Genomic DNA, 19,534 nt, shown 5'->3' on the forward strand with positions numbered 1-19,534 from the left:
TTTAAATGGTGGTTAGAATTTTTTAATAAATTTAAACTAGTAAAAAGTATCAATAATATACATATCAACACAATGAAACTCGCCTCTAATATTATAATTTGTTGTGAACCCCATTAGTGCTCATATATATTCTTGACACATTTACTATTATTCATTTGATTTTGCACCCAAAAAAAAAAAAATTTTGAAATGGTTCAAAAAGGGACCAAAAAATTTCAGAAATTCAAATCAAACTGATTTTTTTAAAAGTAATTATCACTTCATTAGAATAAAGATAGAATAGAATGCATCATAACATCCATTCTTACATTTGATTCACCAAAAAATGATAAAAAAAAAAAAAAATACAAATAAAATCACCATTCACCATTACAAGTGAATGATTATTCTGTAAGATAAAGAATAAACATTTTATTCCACTTTCAAACATAACACAAGCGATTTTCATTTAGGAAAACTCTATAAAATGATAGGTCCCACTTTTTACAAAAGGAGAAATTGCACTGCGGTTCATGTTTTCAAAAAAAAAAATAATAATAATAATTACAAATTAATAAAACAATTTATCAATTTTAATAATTAAAATTATATAAAAAAAAATTATGAATTTATAAATATTTTATAGAAATATCACTTATTTATAATTTTCCCTTTTAAAATTAATAAAAATTTGAATGATAATACGTGACTAAGGCCAAAAACAAAAATAAAAATAAAATAAAATAAATGACAATACATGACACGAAGACTATTTCACAAAATCCAAACTAACCCCTCAAAAAACCTGTTCAATTCCAGGGGTCAATTTCAGCTCAAATCTCTCCATTTAGAAGTTTGTTGAGCTACAAAAACCAAACTCCTACACAGGAAACTACTTTAAATATTTATAGCAACACAACCCACCATCAAAATACTTCTTACTAATCAAACCAAATTTACCACACAAAAAAAAAAAAGGGTAGGATATCCTGATCATTCCAAGATTTTATTCAAACTGGAAGCCTCCAAGAAAAGGAAACGAAAGAAGAGAGAAAGATCTGGATGACTCTGGTACCCATACTGTGCTGCTACGGAGAGAGTATTGGGAAGGAGTCGATCTCAAGCTCGGACACTGCTGCCAAACTTTAAGACACCGTCTCACTGGTTCCATAACACATCTTCCATGGCACTATCAACATGATATTTATTTACAATAGCCCAACCTGTAGTGGCAAAAAATTGATTAAATTCTGAGGATTAAGTGGACAATAGAAATTCCTATGATGACGGGAATGCTTGTATAAATAAATGCACCCAAGAGATGATCATGTCCAAATAAATGATTTCCAAAATTTTAAGTGTTGTGGGTAAAACGAATATTTTTGCTGTGCTTAAAATGGCCATGGCAGATGAGCAACACAACTCGTAAAGTAAATTAGCATAATGGAAAAATCTGGGGAAAAAAATTTAGAAGTCCTAAATAAGAAGGCAGACCAAGATTGTGACAGTGGACAATGACACCCATTCACCCACAAAGGACTAGGGCCCAGACGATGATATGAGTTTCAAGTGCAGCCACGAAAGAAAGTCAAGCTTTGGAAGTAAGCTATAACATAACTGACACTTCCCACTTGAGATATTACATAAATAACAACAATATCACCGTGCAAATTTGCTCCAGGAATATTTCATAGGAGAAATACAGTATTCATTATTAACCAAAAGAAAAGCCAAATTTAGAAATGTTTTAGACATTGGATAGAGTAGCTCTTTACAGGAGCCAATCCCCTAATACAACAACCAAAGGATATGAACTCAAAATTCAACAACTACTTTAGACAGAGGCATGTTTCCATCCATAGCAATAAACATATACCATGTTAATTCATGAAAAGAAAACAATAAGTTCAATAGTTGAAAGCTCAGGATGCTTACCAAGAAGGTCCAGGAGACCAAATCAAGGGTTTGGTCTAACACCTAGTTATTTGTTGTTGCAGCATTTGAGAAGCATTTGACTGTGAATCCAACTGATCTGAACTCGGGGAAGGTCTTATCAGGTGGTTGGTGCCAACTGGGTTGATGAGCCCCTGTCTAGCTACCTCCTTACCATTGTTCACATTTGTTTCCGATTGTGAGGGCTCCATCACTGAGTGTATCTGACATCATAATTCATGTAGAAAATACAATTTTAGAACAACATGAAAGAAGAAGACAGATGAAATGCACTAATAAAAAATTCTCCTCACCATATCAAGACGCTTCTTGTGGAGATCAGTTGATGACTGCATGCACAATTCAAAAGTTTTATAAACAAATGACTAGGGTTTAATCTTAACCATAATAAATGCGTACTTTTACATCTGGAGTGCTTAAAGAACACTCTAGAGGTCCAATGTGATCACCTAATAAAGCAATAAAAAATAGAGATGAATCCCTCACTACTAACATCGAAATTTTAACAAGCATAATAGGCAAAGCCAGCTTAGATTTTCTTTTATTTTTTTTGGGATTGGTTTTTAATTGGTACAGTTCCTAAATTTTGATCATTAAATATTCATTGGGAATATGAACAACTGCAGATAACCATTTCTATTCTTCTCCGATGTAATCACGCATCTTATACAATATCTTTAATATAGTGCTTCAATATAGAAACACCACACAGAGCAGTGACGAATGTCAACCACTAAATTACTAGTGGTAGAGAGAAAGCGAGCAGGCACCTACCTAGCTTTTTTCAGCTGGCTGTTCTATTAGCAGGCAACTCACCAATACTAAAGGACTTGAAATGATTGATAAGAAATGGAGCTAGCATTACCCCTGGCTCTCTGATATTCCTCTCATTGAAGTGACTCCATTTTTTCTTGATGGATCCAACTTCTTTCCTAGTTATTTACCAAATCATAAATGTGCTTGATGGACATGAGAACACAATATTCTATGACACTGAAGCAATTTTTCATCATGGGGTGGTTTATGACATCAGGAATAGTGGCATATTCACATCTCAACACAACAGGTGGACAGAGTGATATGTAAAAACAGTAGTAGTGGGTCATTTTACCTAAAAGTTGGTCGGGAATTGACAAGAAATCAAATAGGCATTCAAGTTTGTACTCAATTATTTGGGGATAAATCCACATTCCAAAAATAACATTTTGGAGAGGAAGCTTTTATCTTACTTTGTATGCGGGGATTTAAGAATGAGGGGGTTAGCAATCCAATGCTAGAGCCAAAGTAATCTACTACTACTACCATAGTGCAACAAAAACTTGTTAACAAAGATAAAATTCTTACATGGTTCTGTTGGTTTTTCCTCTCTTCACTTGAGAAACCAGGAATGGTCAAATGCAAGTTTTTCTCTGCAAATGATTTCATTCAATTAGATCAAGGTTAACTGTCTAAATGTAAACAAAAATAGGAAAAAAGATATTTCACGCCACTGAATGTGGTGCATATCATCGTTATGCCCAATGGTAATGCAGCTACACACCCTTGCATTGTAAATCAAAAAAAGAAAACTATAACCATGGAAGCCTCTTTTTTTTATTCTTTTATTCAAGCCATATGTAACCTACTCTCTTCCTAATATTTATCCAATGATATTAACAAGGGAAAACCAATGTTTTCCAAATTCAGTATACACAATATAAATCTACTGATAAAGTGGCAAGCACAAACCAAGGTGAAGCAGCACATCTTTGGCCTCTACAATCGAAGAGTTCCGATGCTTTGCCAAACTACATGCAAATGTAGTAACCTGCAAAGAGGCAGTAAGATGAATTCATAAGAAAGACCACAAAATTCTATGCCAAAAACATTTGAACAAAATACAAGGCATTAGGATGGATGATAAAGGCAAGCTACTTAACTGCAATTTAACCAACTAAGCAGAAATGTAATGTTCCTAAATAATTTCAATTAAATCATCTGAGAAAATTCATTCAAAAAATTCAATCCAATGTAAAAAGATGCATGTGCAGTCCTCATGCAACTTACAAGCAGAAAACAAAAATTTCCCCCACAACATTTGAGAATGTGAGGCATGTCCCATAATCATATCCAGTTGATTGCACATTTGAGATTGATATCCCCAATTCTAAACAAAACAAACTCAGAATTTTATTAACCCAAATGCAGAGCTTGCACACTGGTATACGACTGCTTATCTTAGCTATAGGATTGACAAAGAAAGAAAACACCACAAAAGTAGGCCATGTACAATATCATTAGAAAAACATCCATAAAGTTGAAAGAGGTAAAATGCATCCGCTATAAGTTGAGAAAACCTCAATCAGATTGAGCATAAACCAGACATGTTTGCCTCACTAGAATCAAGGAAATATCAAAATAGCAGAGGTGTATGAACCCAACTAAACTGAACTCATTAACAATATCATATCACAAACAACATGGGAAACAAAATTCCTATAAAATTACGAAAAAAATAAAATTAGGATGGTGTTGGACATTGTTAGTTGTGTATATATAGATGTTTACCTCAATAAAGTTGAGGAAATGTCCAAATAGCAGCAGTGTATGAACAGCATTTAACACAGCTCATTAACAATACGATGTTACAAGCAATAGGGGTAATTAAATTTCATATAAAATCAAGAATAAGATAAAATTAGGGTGCACACGTTGGATAAAAAACAAAAAAAAGTAAAAACAAATATACTACAAAGTATTCACATTTGATTCTGATAATGAGCCAGAGCAGTTTCCCAACAATGTGGACTAAAAATTGTCCCTGCAGCACCCAGGCTTAAGATACTGCTGGCTTTCAGATATCAGATTAGATGAAAAATATAAATGCCATGATGTTTGGTACAGAAGTCCTGCAAGTATTATGCAAGTAAAGTTTGTCTTCCTAATGCAACAATGACCCTCTATGATCTAATCTGTAATGACCCACGGAACATCTTAAGGAGAAATCAATAAAGTATTACAAAAATATTGTGGATAATATTGATTAATAGAAGTCTCAACAATGCAGATATATCAATGAATATGCCACAAATATCATGGGTATTTCATTCCATGGGCTAACATCCTATAAATTTTGGTTACAATATGATATGTTGCCCTATTTTTCATTTCAGCTTGCAACCATAATGTAGATTGCATCCAATTACAGTATTTCATATGTTCCTCTTTTAGAAACACCATTCCATTTGACCTGCCAGAGTCCACTAAAACAATTTTCACAATTCCAATATATAACATATGTTTAATACAGAATTTCTAAACAAACAGGATTAGTTTCCAAAATTAAGGGTTGTCCTCAAATCTTAGAATGCCAACAACATTTGCAGAGGAAAATTATTGTCACACAAGAACAAGTAAGATTGAAAGTATTTTAAATACATTGCCACCACATGTGAGCTACAAGCTAGTAACTCAAGGACAAAACTATGATCCACAGCTAAATATCACCAATGGCACCAGCTTCCCTTGCTTCCATAAACCAAAATTTTGGTGTGATTCAGGCAATAAGAGAATGTCCCTGACAATAGAGGTGAGATTAACACTATATCTTGAAACTAATGAAAAAGTTGTTCAATTGGTTTATGCAATAACCTTTTCTTCTAAGCTTCAAGTTTCAATTTTTTGGCTACATGAATCTTAAGCACTGTAGATCAGTTGCCTTATCTGAAAAATAAAATAAAAAATAGATGGGACCTTCGTGATTGTGCAGGAATTGACAGTCTTTCATTCCTCAGATTCCTCGAGCATGGAATATGTTTATCTGTTCCCTCAATTTCCCAGTGTTTGACACTGACTATTGAATGCATCTGACTGGCGTAAAGTTCCTACACTGTTCCAATTCAATACTGCATGCCAACTAACTATTTTATCTTAAGGCATATTGACTGTATCATATCCGAACAATCTAACGAAGCAATAACATGGAGTCCTATAATACAACCCAACGAACCTTGAGATAAAATCAGTTGGTAATATCCACATGAAATGAGTGTATCTCGTCTTGAGTACACTGTTATGCTTGAAATGATGGCGGTAAGAATTGAACAGCAGAAATTGAAAAGCATACGTCTTAGACCAATCTAAAAATGGAAGAAGTTTAAGAAAGAAAAAAATAAGCACCATGCCTACAAACATGTACCCTTGCCGAAGCAAAGCAAAAACATGCATGTTCTGAAGCAGAGAAAGACAATGTGCATGCAAATTTGAAGAAGTTAGTATTGGCAAGCCTCACCGAATCAATGAAGTCATCAGCAATCTCCAAAAGAAGATCTTCAACTTCAGGATCCAGCTTTCCTCGTGGATCCACCTGAAGAACCAAAAGATGATCATAATGACTAATGTGGAATTATTTCATATACAAACCAATAATTAAAAATTGCTCCAAAAAAATTGGATCTTTGACATATAGCGAAGAATCACATCACATTACCTATGAGATTGATGAATTACTACGAACAATTCTAGATGACCATTTTGTGTGTGTGTGTGTGTGTGTGTGTGTGTGTGTGTGTGTGTTAAGTCTCCTCAATTTGAATTTAATCATCTTTACAATTACTCTTGATTTTTCATGAAGAAATACCACATTTTAAATTATTCCCAGACCCAAAAAGTTTCAAATCTCACATCTGGAACCATGGTTCATTGGTTTGCCTAGAATTGTAAAGAGAAGTAGCAATTGAAATATAGAATGATGACCTGTGAAACCAAATCCTGTATCTTTCTCTTCCCAAGAAGTTGATTGCTTGCCTCTGTTCCTAGGCTTGAGCTCCCCCCTGGAGTAGTTGTCCCAGATGCTGTAGCATCTGGCTGCGATCCCGTCAAACTTAGAGACTTTTGGCCAGGAGGCACTGCCATCCTGGGAGACTGCTGCTGATTCAAAAGCTGTTGCTGTTGGAGGTGGTGGTGCTGTTGCTGGTGCGGCTGCGGCTGCGGCTGAGGCTGCTGTTGCTGCTGATGGAGCTGTGGGTGCAAAATTGATTGATGCTGCTGTACAAGTTGGGAGAACTGCTGTGGGTTCAATGACATAGACGTTTGCTGCAATTGAGGAGAAGAAGCCAACTGATTATGCAAAAGTACTTGCTGCTGCCTCTGAGATTGAAGTCGATATGAAGGAGAGTTTGGACTAGACATTGCTGACATTTGCTTCAACCATTGTTGCTGTGACAAGGAGCCCTGCATCAAACCTGCCTGTCCATTCTGAGTCAACCCAGATAACTGGGGGTTTATAAATGACGTTCTCAGTTGACTTTGTGCCTGTAGTTTCTAGAAAAGAAAAAGAAAAAGAAAAGAAAAAAGGCACAAATGTTAACATAAGTTGCACACACACACAAACAAAAGTGAATAAAAGAACACATACAAAAAATGGAATCTGACAGCTATGGAAATACTACACCCACCCACAAGGAACGAAAGAGCTACTTCCTCTGTCCCAAATTGTTGGTCCATTTTTCCTTGTATTTTTTTGCCCATTTTGAAAAGCCAACATTAAATTAATTAGTAGTTTTGAAAATTTGCCCCACAAGATGAACCTGATCTTTAAATTAAAGATAGGCAGCATTGGAAAATTGTACTCTTTACTTTATGAAAATGCTTTGAATACCGGTTCTCCAAGCCAGTTGGAGCCCCTAACATTGTCAATTGTTTATGCAGAACTGATCCAAGATGAGAGTGATTCTAAGATGGACACACCCTCCCCTCCCTTCATTTGTGAATCCACTTTTGACATATATACGAATGATGCTGTGATAATATACAGATGTAACCAATCTTGGTTTATAAATGAGATTTCCATTTGTTGACACAAATTTGAAATGGAAAAATATTTTAAGAAAATAATATTAGGCTTTTCGAAATTTCTATATTCAACTAACCACTGTCAACCACTCAAAAATGTTGATTATTTTGAAGTACTTGATCGCCATTTCAGATTTAATACTTCAGATCATTAAATGCTCTTCACAAAAAAGAAACTTCCAATTAATAGAAGAAAAAGTATGATTGGCACTTCCATTGAGAGTGAGTTTGGGATCCCACTGAAAAAGTCACATTTTTCCAAACTTTTTAATCTTTAGTGATTTTTTTTCCAAATTTACGTCAATTTTTTTTTATTATTTTTCAGGTCCATCTAATGTATCTAATGTAGACGGATTTAAAAAGTAAAAAACAAAATTTTAAAATCCAAAAAAATGCTTTTGGATTTTTTTAGGAACACATATGGGGCATGCCACATGGCGTGCCCCTTATTTAATTAATTTATTTTCCAAGGACACATCGGGGACACACTAGGGACATGCTAACTTGTCTTTTCCCCCATTTTCTTTAATACTTCTTATGAATGTTTAATATTTATTTTATTTTTCTTAAATTTAAAATACTTAATAGATTATCTATAAAAAAAGATATAAAAGATAAGTGTTAATTTTTTTAATTTTTAAAAAAAAACAAAATAACATATAGAATTAGACTTAGTTTTTATTAATATTGATTGTTTGTAGATGTAATATTAATTTAGATAGCAAATAAAAATATATGAAAATATATTTTATTGTCATGTCCCCACCATGTTCGAGTCCCCATTTTTTTGAAATCGTCGTGTCCCGTGTCTACATCCGTATCCGTATCCGTGCTTCTTAGCTATTTGGTCTGTCTAGTCGAGTATAACCTAAAAGGGTAAAGCCTCTTTGGAAAAAATTTAAAAAATGTTCACTAAAGACCAAAAAAATCACTAAAAAAGTAAATTCCAGACAAAGTTGTTAAAATCGAGATCTTACGTAAGATCGATGAGAGCATCTCATAGATCAAATCGTAGGATCGTAAGATTATACTTTCTATTAAAAAAATAAGGTACAAATACATATTGAAATTTAAAAATAAAGTGAAAAATCAAAAACTCAGCAATCACATTTACGATCCTACTCACCGATCCTACAACGATTTGGATTGTTTTACCAATTCAAGATCGTAGGATCTAATCGCGATTTTGATAACCATGATCTGAGACATACAAAAAGTAAATAAATAAATAACCCCTTACCTAAAAAACTCCATTTCTGAGTAATGTTGGAAATGAACCAGAAGATTTGAAATAGAAAATTGACAGACTTCGAAGCACAAACACTTGGGAATCACAAGTCACAAAGTCATCGAGGTTGGAAGGCGTGTCTTCTTCTTCGGGGGTGAGGCGGGGGAATGGAATTGTAGCAGGCTATGGAGTTTGATCTCTGGAAAAAGGACTCCAGAAGAATTCTAAGATCTAGGTCTTCAAGAAATGCCCCTTCTCTAAATGGCGGTCCTCTATAAATACAAGACCACGTAAAGGATAACAAATCCCATCAGATTCTTGAAATCCAAAATGAGGATATTGTCCTAATCCCCATTTTAACTTTAAAACAAAAGCTTTAATGGCATTGCTGATCTGTTTTCTACGTGTAACCTTTACTTTTTTCCCAAGTAAAGGGATTGCATCATAGGCTCTGATGAATGGGTAAAAGTGTGTAGTTATTTCATTAATTTTTTATATAAACACATTTTTATTATGTTAATTCCCTTAATTTATAAATTTATAATATCTAGGTAAATTACATTGACTGCGCTGGATGTATGAAAAAAAATACAAATAACCTTACAGTTTTGACATAATTACATTGACCTCCCTTGTAATAAGGTTAAAGTGGCCGTAACTAATGCAAATAGTGTGAAGACACAAAAATAAACAAGAAAAAATATACATTTCAATGCAAAAGTGATGGCAATATCATTTTTCTATTCATATGACTAATGAATTATTGATGAAAAGGAGGTTAATTGTTATGTAAATTCAAATCTTAAGGAAGCTCAATATAAGTAAGCCAAAACTGTGAGATGTCCTATATTTTCTCCAAACCTCAAGGGAGGTCAATGTAATTTACCCTTTATATTTAGTTATGATTTAAATTGATGATCAAGTTTTATTATATTTTATACGTGGGTCCCTTATATTTTATACGTGGGTCCCTTATTAGGCCAGGGTTTTACCATTGAATCAATGGTCAATGAAAGAAATAAAATTAACAATGACCGTGTGGAGCCTCTACCGTGTGGAATAAAAATCTACGTAACTAGATTTTTATTTTATTTTTCTTAGTAAGTTAGGTTTTAGAGTTTCAATAGAAATATATGTAACACCCATTATCTGGGAATGAGAGATTTTAAGAGAAATCGAGTAACAATTGGGGTTTTTCAGTATTTACATTTTATATTCTTTTCTTCTTCTACGCTTGTAAGCTTTATTTTGATGAATATTAGTCTCATGGATTCAATAGTTTATTCAATGATGAGTAACTAAATTCTCAACTGAGGTTGAGGATGAAACCTCATGTTTTGTAGTAATTAAATACATGGTTTGATTTTATTTCCCAATTTTGTGATTTAATTAATTAATTATTCTGGCCTCGTTTTAATTGGCTCAGTAAATTTTGAATATGAATTTAATCAAGTTTCTTTCATAATTTGAGATATACCCATTAGTTAGTTTGCCTTGATTATTATTTTATTAAATTCAAATATTATATATCTAATGTAATTTGTTATAAACAGATACATTAGATTATTTGATTTTGAACATTTAGGCAAGGAAGAGCGTACATCAAATAGTTATTTAAAAATAAATAAAGAAATAAGCTTAACAATAATATTTTCCATAGTAATTGAGATTGAATTCCAATATTACTGTGATTCCCAAAAATCACAAGTCCCTTTGTGTTCGACCTCAAACTCATTAAACTATAACTCCATACGATTTGTGCGCTTGCGAGTGTAATTAAAATTTCACAACAAGCTCTACAAATCTTACTTCTTCAAAGGTTATGCAACTCTTCCATCTTTAAGCTCCAAGTGGCAAATAAATCTTGCAGTCCAAACTCATAGACTTGTTGATATGATTTCATATCCTTGGAAATATGTCGAGTGTCAGGCACGCCATCCAAGGTAGCTTTTTTTGTATGGACGGCGATGTATTCTGACGATTGATAATTTGATTCGCTATGGGCATATACTGGTGAATTGGTATTGTTTGTGTTGTGGTAATGCTGAATCGGTAAATCATTTGCTCGTTCATTACCCAGTTATATCTAAACTTTGGACGCTTATTGTTGCGACTTTTGGTTTGATTTGGTTTGGTTTGGGTGCAGCCAGGTTCAGGGTCGGCAATCTTGCAAAGTTGGGCAAGGGATAGGGTAGGGAGGAGACGTTAGAAGGCATGGATGATTGCTTCTCACAGTTTAATGTGGCTTATTCGGTTGGAGCGTAACAGACATGTACTCCAAGGGTTGTCTCATTTGATTTCTTAGCTAAAGAGGCGAGTGCTTATGGTGTTATATAATTGGGTTACAGGGTTGGTTGATCTAGATGTTTTAACTTATATAAATTTTAGGTTGTTTTGGAAAAATGATTAAAAGTTAGCTTTTTGCCTTTTTTTTTAAAAAAAAAAGTGAAAAATGTGAGAGATGATGTGATCCAAAATGGGTTAAAAGCTGGGAAGTGGCTTTTAATTCATTTCCCAAAAGAGACCTTTGTGGAGGATTTGATAGCTTAGCATTTTCCCTTAGGGGTTGGAATTTTGTATTCTTTGCATCGTCTTGATCATTTTCTATTAAATTTATGCTTATTTATCAAAAAAAATTTATGTGCCAAGACCATGTCCCAACCCCACCCGCCTAAAAAAAAGGGTAGAGAGAGTAACAAACTATGTGCACAAGTACGGGAATAGGTCTACAAAAAGCTTTCAGCTACTTAAAAGTTGCAAATCATACAAGCCAAAAATGGCTTTATGAAGGCACTATGAAGCACAAACCTCTCTGGAAGTCATGCACTGATATCTGACATGGACACATGTTAGATATGCTAGAGAAAATGTCCCATTTTTATTTTTATTATTTTCAATCGGACATGCTAGGGACACGTCGAGCATTTTTTTTCTTCATTTTTTTCACCAAAGTAGCAAACCCAAGAAGATTGATGTATTTGACGAGAATAAATATGTGACATGGAAAAAATATATAATATTCAAATATATGACACATAACAAATCTATAAAATGATATATTTTGCACATGTCCACCACATGTCGTATCCTGTATTTTTTGAAAATTTGGAAGTGTGTCTGTGTTGTATCGTGTGTCCGTGTTGTGCTTCTTAGTGAAGGCATTTAAGTCAACTCTTCACAAACTATTCCATGAGAGAGATAGGACAAACTATTCTATGAGAGAGATAAGACAAATAAAATTAAAGTACTACTACAGCACTTGTAATTGTGCATGTTTCAAGGTCATTAGAATTCAAGTTCATAGTTTCGCAATTGCTTAGACGAGGATTGAGGAGGCAATGGCCTACGAGAGCCCAAGCACTAGCACAATCACCTATAACGATGTGCAATAAATGTGATATTAAATATCCATCAAATCCTTCTTATTTATTTCCAATGCAAATAACAACCATGTTTAGCTGCACAACCATATTTATTAATAAAATAAAATTAAAATTACAATAATAGTAGTGTCCACTAGACAAGAATTTGCAAAAACTTAACAGAGTATAAATTAATTTAATACCTGACTTGAGGAGAGGGGATTTTGTTGGGATAATTGCTGTCTCATTTGCACCTGGTTTATCCGTTGTTGTGGGGCATATGCAAGGGACCCATTTGCTCTAATTTGAGAGCTCAAGTTGAGAGATCCCATTCCCATTCCTTGCATCCCTTGCAGAGGTTGCCCCGGCGAACTACCAGGATGGAACTGCGATCCTTGAACAAACCCTGTTTTCTGTCCTGGCTGCACCCAACATTACAATTGTCAAAGAGAAACCCTCACAGAAACAATAACATTCCATTTGGATTATAGGGCGAGAAAAGAAAAGAAAATAAATAATTGTGGTATCTTATGTAGATGAGAAAAGAAAAGAAAAAAAAATGATTTGTGTTTTCTCACTATTATGTATGGATGTGTAAAAAACAAATCATGTGGGAGAGGGATATGGGTGAGAATTTGTTTCTTTCATAGTATTTTAAAGGGTAATCTTGGTATTATAAATATTTTACAACCAATCAACTTGTTTCTCATCAAATAACAAACCTCACCACTTGAAATAGGCTTAGTAAGAGTTCTCTTTCTCACCATTTCTCACTCAACTTATAATCCAAACATGAGAAAATAATCCTCTTTCTCATCATTGCTCACCAAATAACCCTACATTTGGATTAGTGGATTTCAAATGAGGGAATTGGGATTAAAATTTTATAAAATTACAACAAGATTAGCTATCGAGAGTAGATTGATTATTCTAAATTGAAAGATTGAACCTTTTACGGAAGAATTTCAAATAAGGCTACAAATTGAGTACCCTAACTAACAATTGTCATTCAATCCTACCCAATATACAATTTGTCCCCCCTTTTTAAAGCTTTTCGATCTCAAGCAAACAGTTCATACCGAAGCTAACAACTGCGATTGCAAATTCAACTGGGCAGCTTGGCTAGGCAACATGGAGAGGTGGCTAGTCTGACCTATCAATGCCGACCGACCCAGATTACCATTACCCATCTGCTGATTCTGTTGCTGTTGTTGCTGTTGCTGTTGCTGTTGTTGTTGAGAAATCGAACCACCACCAAAATTCATCTGCTGCCCATAAATCCCCTGTTGCTGCCGCATCGCACCATAGCTTTGTTGTTGCTGTTGCTGTTGCTGCTGCATCTGATTCAGCCTCGAAATCGATGGCAACCTCTGCATGCTCTGCTGAATCTGGAAATTCGATGAATCCATCAAATTACTCTGCTGTTGTTGCTGTTGTTGCTGTTGCTGCTGATGTTGCTGTTGAAATTGTTGCAGTAACAATTGCTGCTGGTGTTGAGAGCTTTGTGATGATGCGATTTGCTGTTGTTGAGATGGGGTTTGGGGGTTTTGAGAGAGAGACGGGGATGCGATTTGAGGGATATCGATTGATGGAGATTGAGATGGGTTTCCTGGGTTTTGAGAGATTGATGATTCGATTGCATTGGGTTGTTGAATTGGTTTTGGTGAAGACGATGAATTGTCCGCCATTTTTCTCTTCTTTTGCTTTGCTGTGATGGAAAATTGGGGGAAAATTTAGAGGGCTTTATGAGCTTCGGTGATCAGAGAGAGAGAGAGAGAGAGAAATATATATCTGACGTGACTTGGGATTGGGACTGGCTTGTCTGCGGTTGGGAACATATATACATTTGTTACATTTAGGAGAGAGTAAGAGTAGTCAATTGTTAAACTATCAAACATCAATCAAATTTTATTTGGATTAATTATTAGAAAATAAGAATGATATACTACCTAAGAGTCATCCTTTAGCGGCTTGCCGCTCGATCACCAAGTTTCTATCCTACTTTGGCATGACAGTTATCTGTTTTGAGGAGAACAATCATATATATGAATCGAATTTCACTACAGGATCAATTTATCTCCGAGTTACATGGTATTTTAGAAAGATATTGCGGCATAGATTAGGGGCAAACTTATAATACTCTACTATTTACCATCATCCGTTAGACGATCAAAGAAAAGTTGTAAATCGAAACTAGAAAAATCTATTATAAACTCCAATTAGTCAAGTTCGTATATGAGCAAGCGGACCAATCTAAGTAAGATTTGATCTAGAACTTGAATTTGGATAAATGTTGAAGTGTGATTCATGGTGAGAAGTGGCTCGTTAGTCAACTCATCGATTAATCGAAAATACGGGAGAAAAAATATGTACAAAATAAGAAAAATGTGAAAAAAAGTTTCAAAATAAGTATAAATCTCAACTCATTAGGTTTAGCTGATAGATCACTGGGAATTAACCAACGCCATCAGGTAGGATTTAAAATCTAAGGAATTCGGTCGTACTCGTCTCAAGTTGTTAGAAAACCTACAAGGCTTAGTTCATTGACAAATTTGGATACTGTTTTTTTACAACAGCGCAACTCAACTTGATGCCGATCCTTGTGTGAATTATTTCGCTTCTATCTTGGCTTCAATCAAACTTTTGATATGTTACCCTTAATCATTAGAGGACTTACAATTGGATTTATTGTCCAATAAGTTCTATGACAATTAATGACATTTTTATCATACATTATTAAAAAAAAATACTAATTGTTAATATTCAACGGCAGTTTAAAAATTGTCACAAAAAATGTCACTAATTATAAGTTTTAGTGACAATTTAAAAAAATCGTCACAAAAAAGGTTACTAATTGTCAACTTTCAATGACAATTTGAAAAATTCGTCACAGAAAAATGTCACCAATTGTAAGTTTTAGAGGCAATTTATAAAAACTATGACAAAAAAAGTCACTAATTGTGAATTTTTAGAAATGTGTAAAAAATTGTCACAAAAAATTATTTTTAGCTACGATTGTATTAAAACTTATTTTCAATAAGACTTGATAAGAATTAAGTCTAACTATTATGACTTATTAGTAGTTTACCCTTAATTGTTTTTGTTTGAGATAACCTACAAAAGCCAAAAAAATTCATACTATTTTAGGGAAGCTTGTGGGAGAAGCCTAGAAGGCAAAATTATTATTTTGCCCTTTGAATTCAACTATCCAAAAGTCAATAAGGGTAGAATTATCATTGTCATTTTAATTTTACTACAATAATTTATTATACATCTTTTTGTAAAAATTCAAAAAGTTATCCCAAATATATATATTTTTTTTCTATTTTTTTAGTCAAAAAGTCAAAAAATACATTTATATAACATATCCCAAACAACTCCGTCTATGTGCATAAAAATCAAAGACAAAATAAGATATAACTCTCTCACAAGAGATGAAGCCCATATGTGCGAGACACACGCATAAGACCCACCTTTATAAGAAGGTAGTGCCTCATTCCGTGTTTGACTTTTGTATTTCTAACCTTACTAATAAATCCTAGTTGGTTTTCCTTTAATTTCATCATTAAACAACCATATATACATGCATTTAAGAGCTTAACAAATTAATGGCTATTTTATTTCAAAAAATGTTTGACCTTCTATTTAGGGGTGATTTGAGATAATCTAAATAAGTATATTTTTTAACTTTTTATGAAATATGAGTTAGGTATGGGTTGGATTTAAAGTGATGTGGTAGAAAAATAATGTAACTTAAATAAGATAATGTGACTCAAATAAAATAGTGACTTTTTAACTTTTTTAAATTATAACAAATAAGGTTTTGTATATAAGATGAAAATAGCACCACATTGACTTATTGATATATCTCTTATATGCAACTTTAGGCTTATTTGGCCGCTATTTTTACAAAATAGGGTTTATATTTGGATGAAATATTAATATATCTTAAAATGTGATTTTATGAAGAATTTAATTTTTAAAGGATAAAAGTGGATTTCTTCAAATGTGAAATTACACACTTGGGTAATCCACACTATAGAGATTTTGAATTTTTCCTTATTCTAAAACATATCCCACATTATGAACAAGAATGCAACACACTAAAAAAACTTTTTAGCGTATTTTTTTTAAACGTAACAACTCAACAAAAATAAAAAAACTCATTATTATACTTTTTCCAAATGTAATACTTTAATGAAATACACTCCAATAAAAAAAAAAATCTTTAGTGTGCTTTTCCCAAATGTAACACTCTAATAAATGTAATCTAAAACGTAACACTCCAATGTAATACACAAAAACACTAAAAAAAATGTAGTGTATTTTTTCTAAACGTAACATTCACAGTTTGAAATTATATATTTGTCCAAAACTTACTAAGGAATCTTTGTACTCCTTTTGAAATGGTTTGAAGAATCGCACATCATTTTGAAATGATTTGAAGAATCTCATATCTTTTTTCTTTTTTTTTGTGTTATGTCTGAGAAAAATATATTAGGGAGTTTTTTATGTGTTACATTGAAGTGTTACACTAATGAGTTTTTTTGGAATGTTATATTAAAGTGCTACGTTTGGAAAAAAAAAATATATACTAATGAGTTTTTTTTAGACTATTACGTTTAAGTGTTATATTGGAGTGTTATAGTTTGAACCAAAACTTGCTAAGGAATTTTTGTATTTTTTTCTAAAATGTTTGAAGAATCTCAAATTTCAAGTCATTCTAAACAAAAAAGATTCTTATATAAAAATTTATCCTAAATTTGATTCTCATAAATTGTGTATTTTACCTTTCTAGTACCAACAAAAAGAGAAGAAAAAAAAAACATAATAAAAATAAGGGTATAATCATAAATTCAATTTTTAAATAATATATTATCTACTTTTTCAAAATCAATAAAACTAACTAATTTATAAAAAAATCTTTAAAACTAAACCGATCACAATTTCGGGACAAGGTTTTATAAGTAAATTTTCTTTTGTATTTACACTTTCTTGACAATAACAAAGAACTCAATTTATCTATCACTTAGAAAATATGAGGAAGAAGAACTTCGAAAATATGAGGAAGAAGGAATATATTTCTGTTATATTCAAAAACTTCTTATCTTACAAGACCAAATGACACTCCTTATATAGGAGATATTACAAACATCATTATAACCCATTATATGCCACTTACATATTATATATTACCACTATCTACCACTATCATATTATATACATGCCACTATCTACCACCAACACCACTATCATATTCTATACATGCCACTATCTACCACCAACACCACTATCATATTCTATACATGCCACTATCTACCACCAACACCACTATCATATTATATACATTAACACAAATTTCCAGCACTCCCCCTCAAGCTGGTTTGAAGATATCTTCCATAGCCAGCTTGCTAGTCAGCTTATCAAATTGCTTCTTGTGTAGTCCCTTCGTTAGCACATCAGCTAATTGTTCACCTGTTGGAAGGTAGGTCATACAGATTATGCCAGCATTGATTTTCTCCTTGATGAAATGTTTATCCACTTCTATATGTTTTGTGCGATCATGTAGAACTGGATTATGAGCTATAGATATAGCTGCTTTGTTGTCACAATAGACCTTCATAGGTGTCGGGTGAGAAAACTTTAATTCTTCAAGAATTCTTTTAATCCACATTACTTCACAGATTCCATGGGCAACAGCTCTGAACTCTGCTTCTGCACTACTTCTAGCTACCACATTCTGTTTTTTACTCCGCCATGTAACTAGGTTCCCACCTACGAAGGAGCAGTATCCGGATGTTGATCTCCTGTCTGTAACACTTCCGGCCCAGTCTGCATCTGTGTATACTTCAACTTGAAGATGTCCATGTTTCTTGAACAGTAAGCCTCTCCCTGGAGTTCCTTTCAAATATCTTAAGATCTTATAAACGGCCTCAAAGTGCTCTGCCCCTGGTGAGTGCATGAACTGACTTACCATGCTGACTGCAAAGGCAATATCAGGCCGCGTATGAGACAAGTAAATCAATTTCCCTACAAGTCGCTGATATTGTTCCCTCTCTTTGACTTCTTCAGCCTTAGCAGCTTGTAACTTCAAGTTAGGCTCGATCGGAGTCTCCACCATTTTACAACCAAGCATACCTGTTTCTCCAAGGAGATCAAGAACATATTTTCTCTGATTAACGAATATACCTTCCTTGGATCTTGCAAATTCCATTCCGAGGAAATACTTGAGGGCTCCCAGATCCTTAATGTGAAATTCTTTTGCGAGTTTCTCTTTGAGGGCTGCTAACTCTGCTTCATCATTACCAGTTAAAATGATGTCATCAACATAAACAATCAAAATTGCAATTTTACTGTTTTTTGAATGTTTATAAAATATTGTGTGATCTGCTTGACTCTGCGAGAAGCCACAACTGATAACTGCCTTCCCAAAGCGTTCAAACCACGCTCTTGGTGATTGTTTGAGTCCGTATAATGACTTGTTCAATCTGCATACTCTGTCGCTTCCAAGTCTCTGCTCAAATCCCGGCGGTAGGCTCATGAACACCTCCTCTTCAAGATCACCATTGAGAAATGCATTTTTAATGTCAAGTTGATGTAGAGGCCAATCTGAATTTACTGCAAGAGATAACAGTACTCTGATGGAATTTATTTTAGCAACAGGAGCAAACGTCTCCTGATAGTCGATCCCATAAGTTTGAGTGAAGCCTTTAGCCACCAGTCTCGCCTTGTATCTCTCAACGCTTCCATCTGCGTTACATTTTATCGTAAACACCCATTTACACCCAACTGTTTTCTTGTCGTTGGGTAGATCAACTATCTCCCAAGTACCACTTCTCCTTAAAGCATTCATCTCCTCCATGACTGCTAATTTCCAATTCGGATCATCCAATGCTTCTTGTATATTCCTTGGAACAAACAAGTGTGAAATCCTAGATGTGAAAGCTCTATGGTTTTTAGACAGTCTTTGATAGGAGAGGTAATTTGCAATAGGATGTTTAATGCAATTTCGGACACCTTTCCTAATTGCTATAGGAACATCAAGGTCGGAAATAGAAGGAATAGGATTACCTAAAATTTCGATGCCAGAACTCGGGTGGACATTCGGGTCATTAGGATGGACATTCGGGTCATTATTCCTCAGATGAAATCGCTTCCTAGTATAAACCTGAAGCTCAGG

At 33.8% G+C, this 19,534-nt stretch overlaps 1 protein-coding gene across 2 annotated transcripts; it reads right to left on the bottom strand.

Moving 5' to 3' along the window:
- Positions 1-751: 751 nt before the first annotated feature.
- EER4 (Transcription initiation factor TFIID subunit A) lies at positions 752-14,732 on the bottom strand. Of its 2 annotated transcripts, XM_028233426.2 has the most exons (10): positions 14,304-14,723; positions 13,434-14,176; positions 12,558-12,776; positions 6,667-7,233; positions 6,203-6,277; positions 3,661-3,739; positions 3,277-3,341; positions 2,226-2,261; positions 1,915-2,135; positions 752-1,202 (listed from the first exon to the last, which is right to left on the bottom strand). In XM_028233426.2, exons 2-9 carry the CDS (start codon positions 14,040-14,042, stop codon positions 1,950-1,952), a joined length of 1,836 nt encoding a protein of 611 aa, XP_028089227.2. In that variant the 5' UTR covers positions 14,043-14,176; positions 14,304-14,723; the 3' UTR covers positions 752-1,202; positions 1,915-1,949. The 2 variants fall into 2 exon arrangements, with proteins under 2 accessions (XP_028089227.2, XP_028089228.2); XM_028233427.2 differs by lacking the exon at positions 2,226-2,261 and having other exon boundaries at positions 13,434-14,732.
- Between the last annotated feature and the right edge of the window lie 4,802 nt (positions 14,733-19,534).

The sequence above is a fragment of the Camellia sinensis genome, chromosome 15, assembly GCF_055761805.1.
Source record: "Camellia sinensis isolate YWXY chromosome 15, ASM5576180v1, whole genome shotgun sequence".
NCBI lineage: Eukaryota > Viridiplantae > Streptophyta > Magnoliopsida > Ericales > Theaceae > Camellia > Camellia sinensis.

Excerpts from the sequence above, each read along its gene's own strand:
- EER4 (XM_028233426.2), bottom strand. The coding sequence starts at position 14,042 with ATGGCGGACAATTCATCGTCTTCACCAAAACCAATTCAACAACCCAAT. Across the intron at positions 7,234-12,557 it reads ATCCCCTCTCCTCAAGTCAG|AAACTACAGGCACAAAGTCA; the intron begins GTATTAAATTAA and ends TTTCTTTTCTAG. Across the intron at positions 3,342-3,660 it reads AGATGTGCTGCTTCACCTTG|AGAAAAACTTGCATTTGACC; the intron begins GTTTGTGCTTGC and ends AATCATTTGCAG.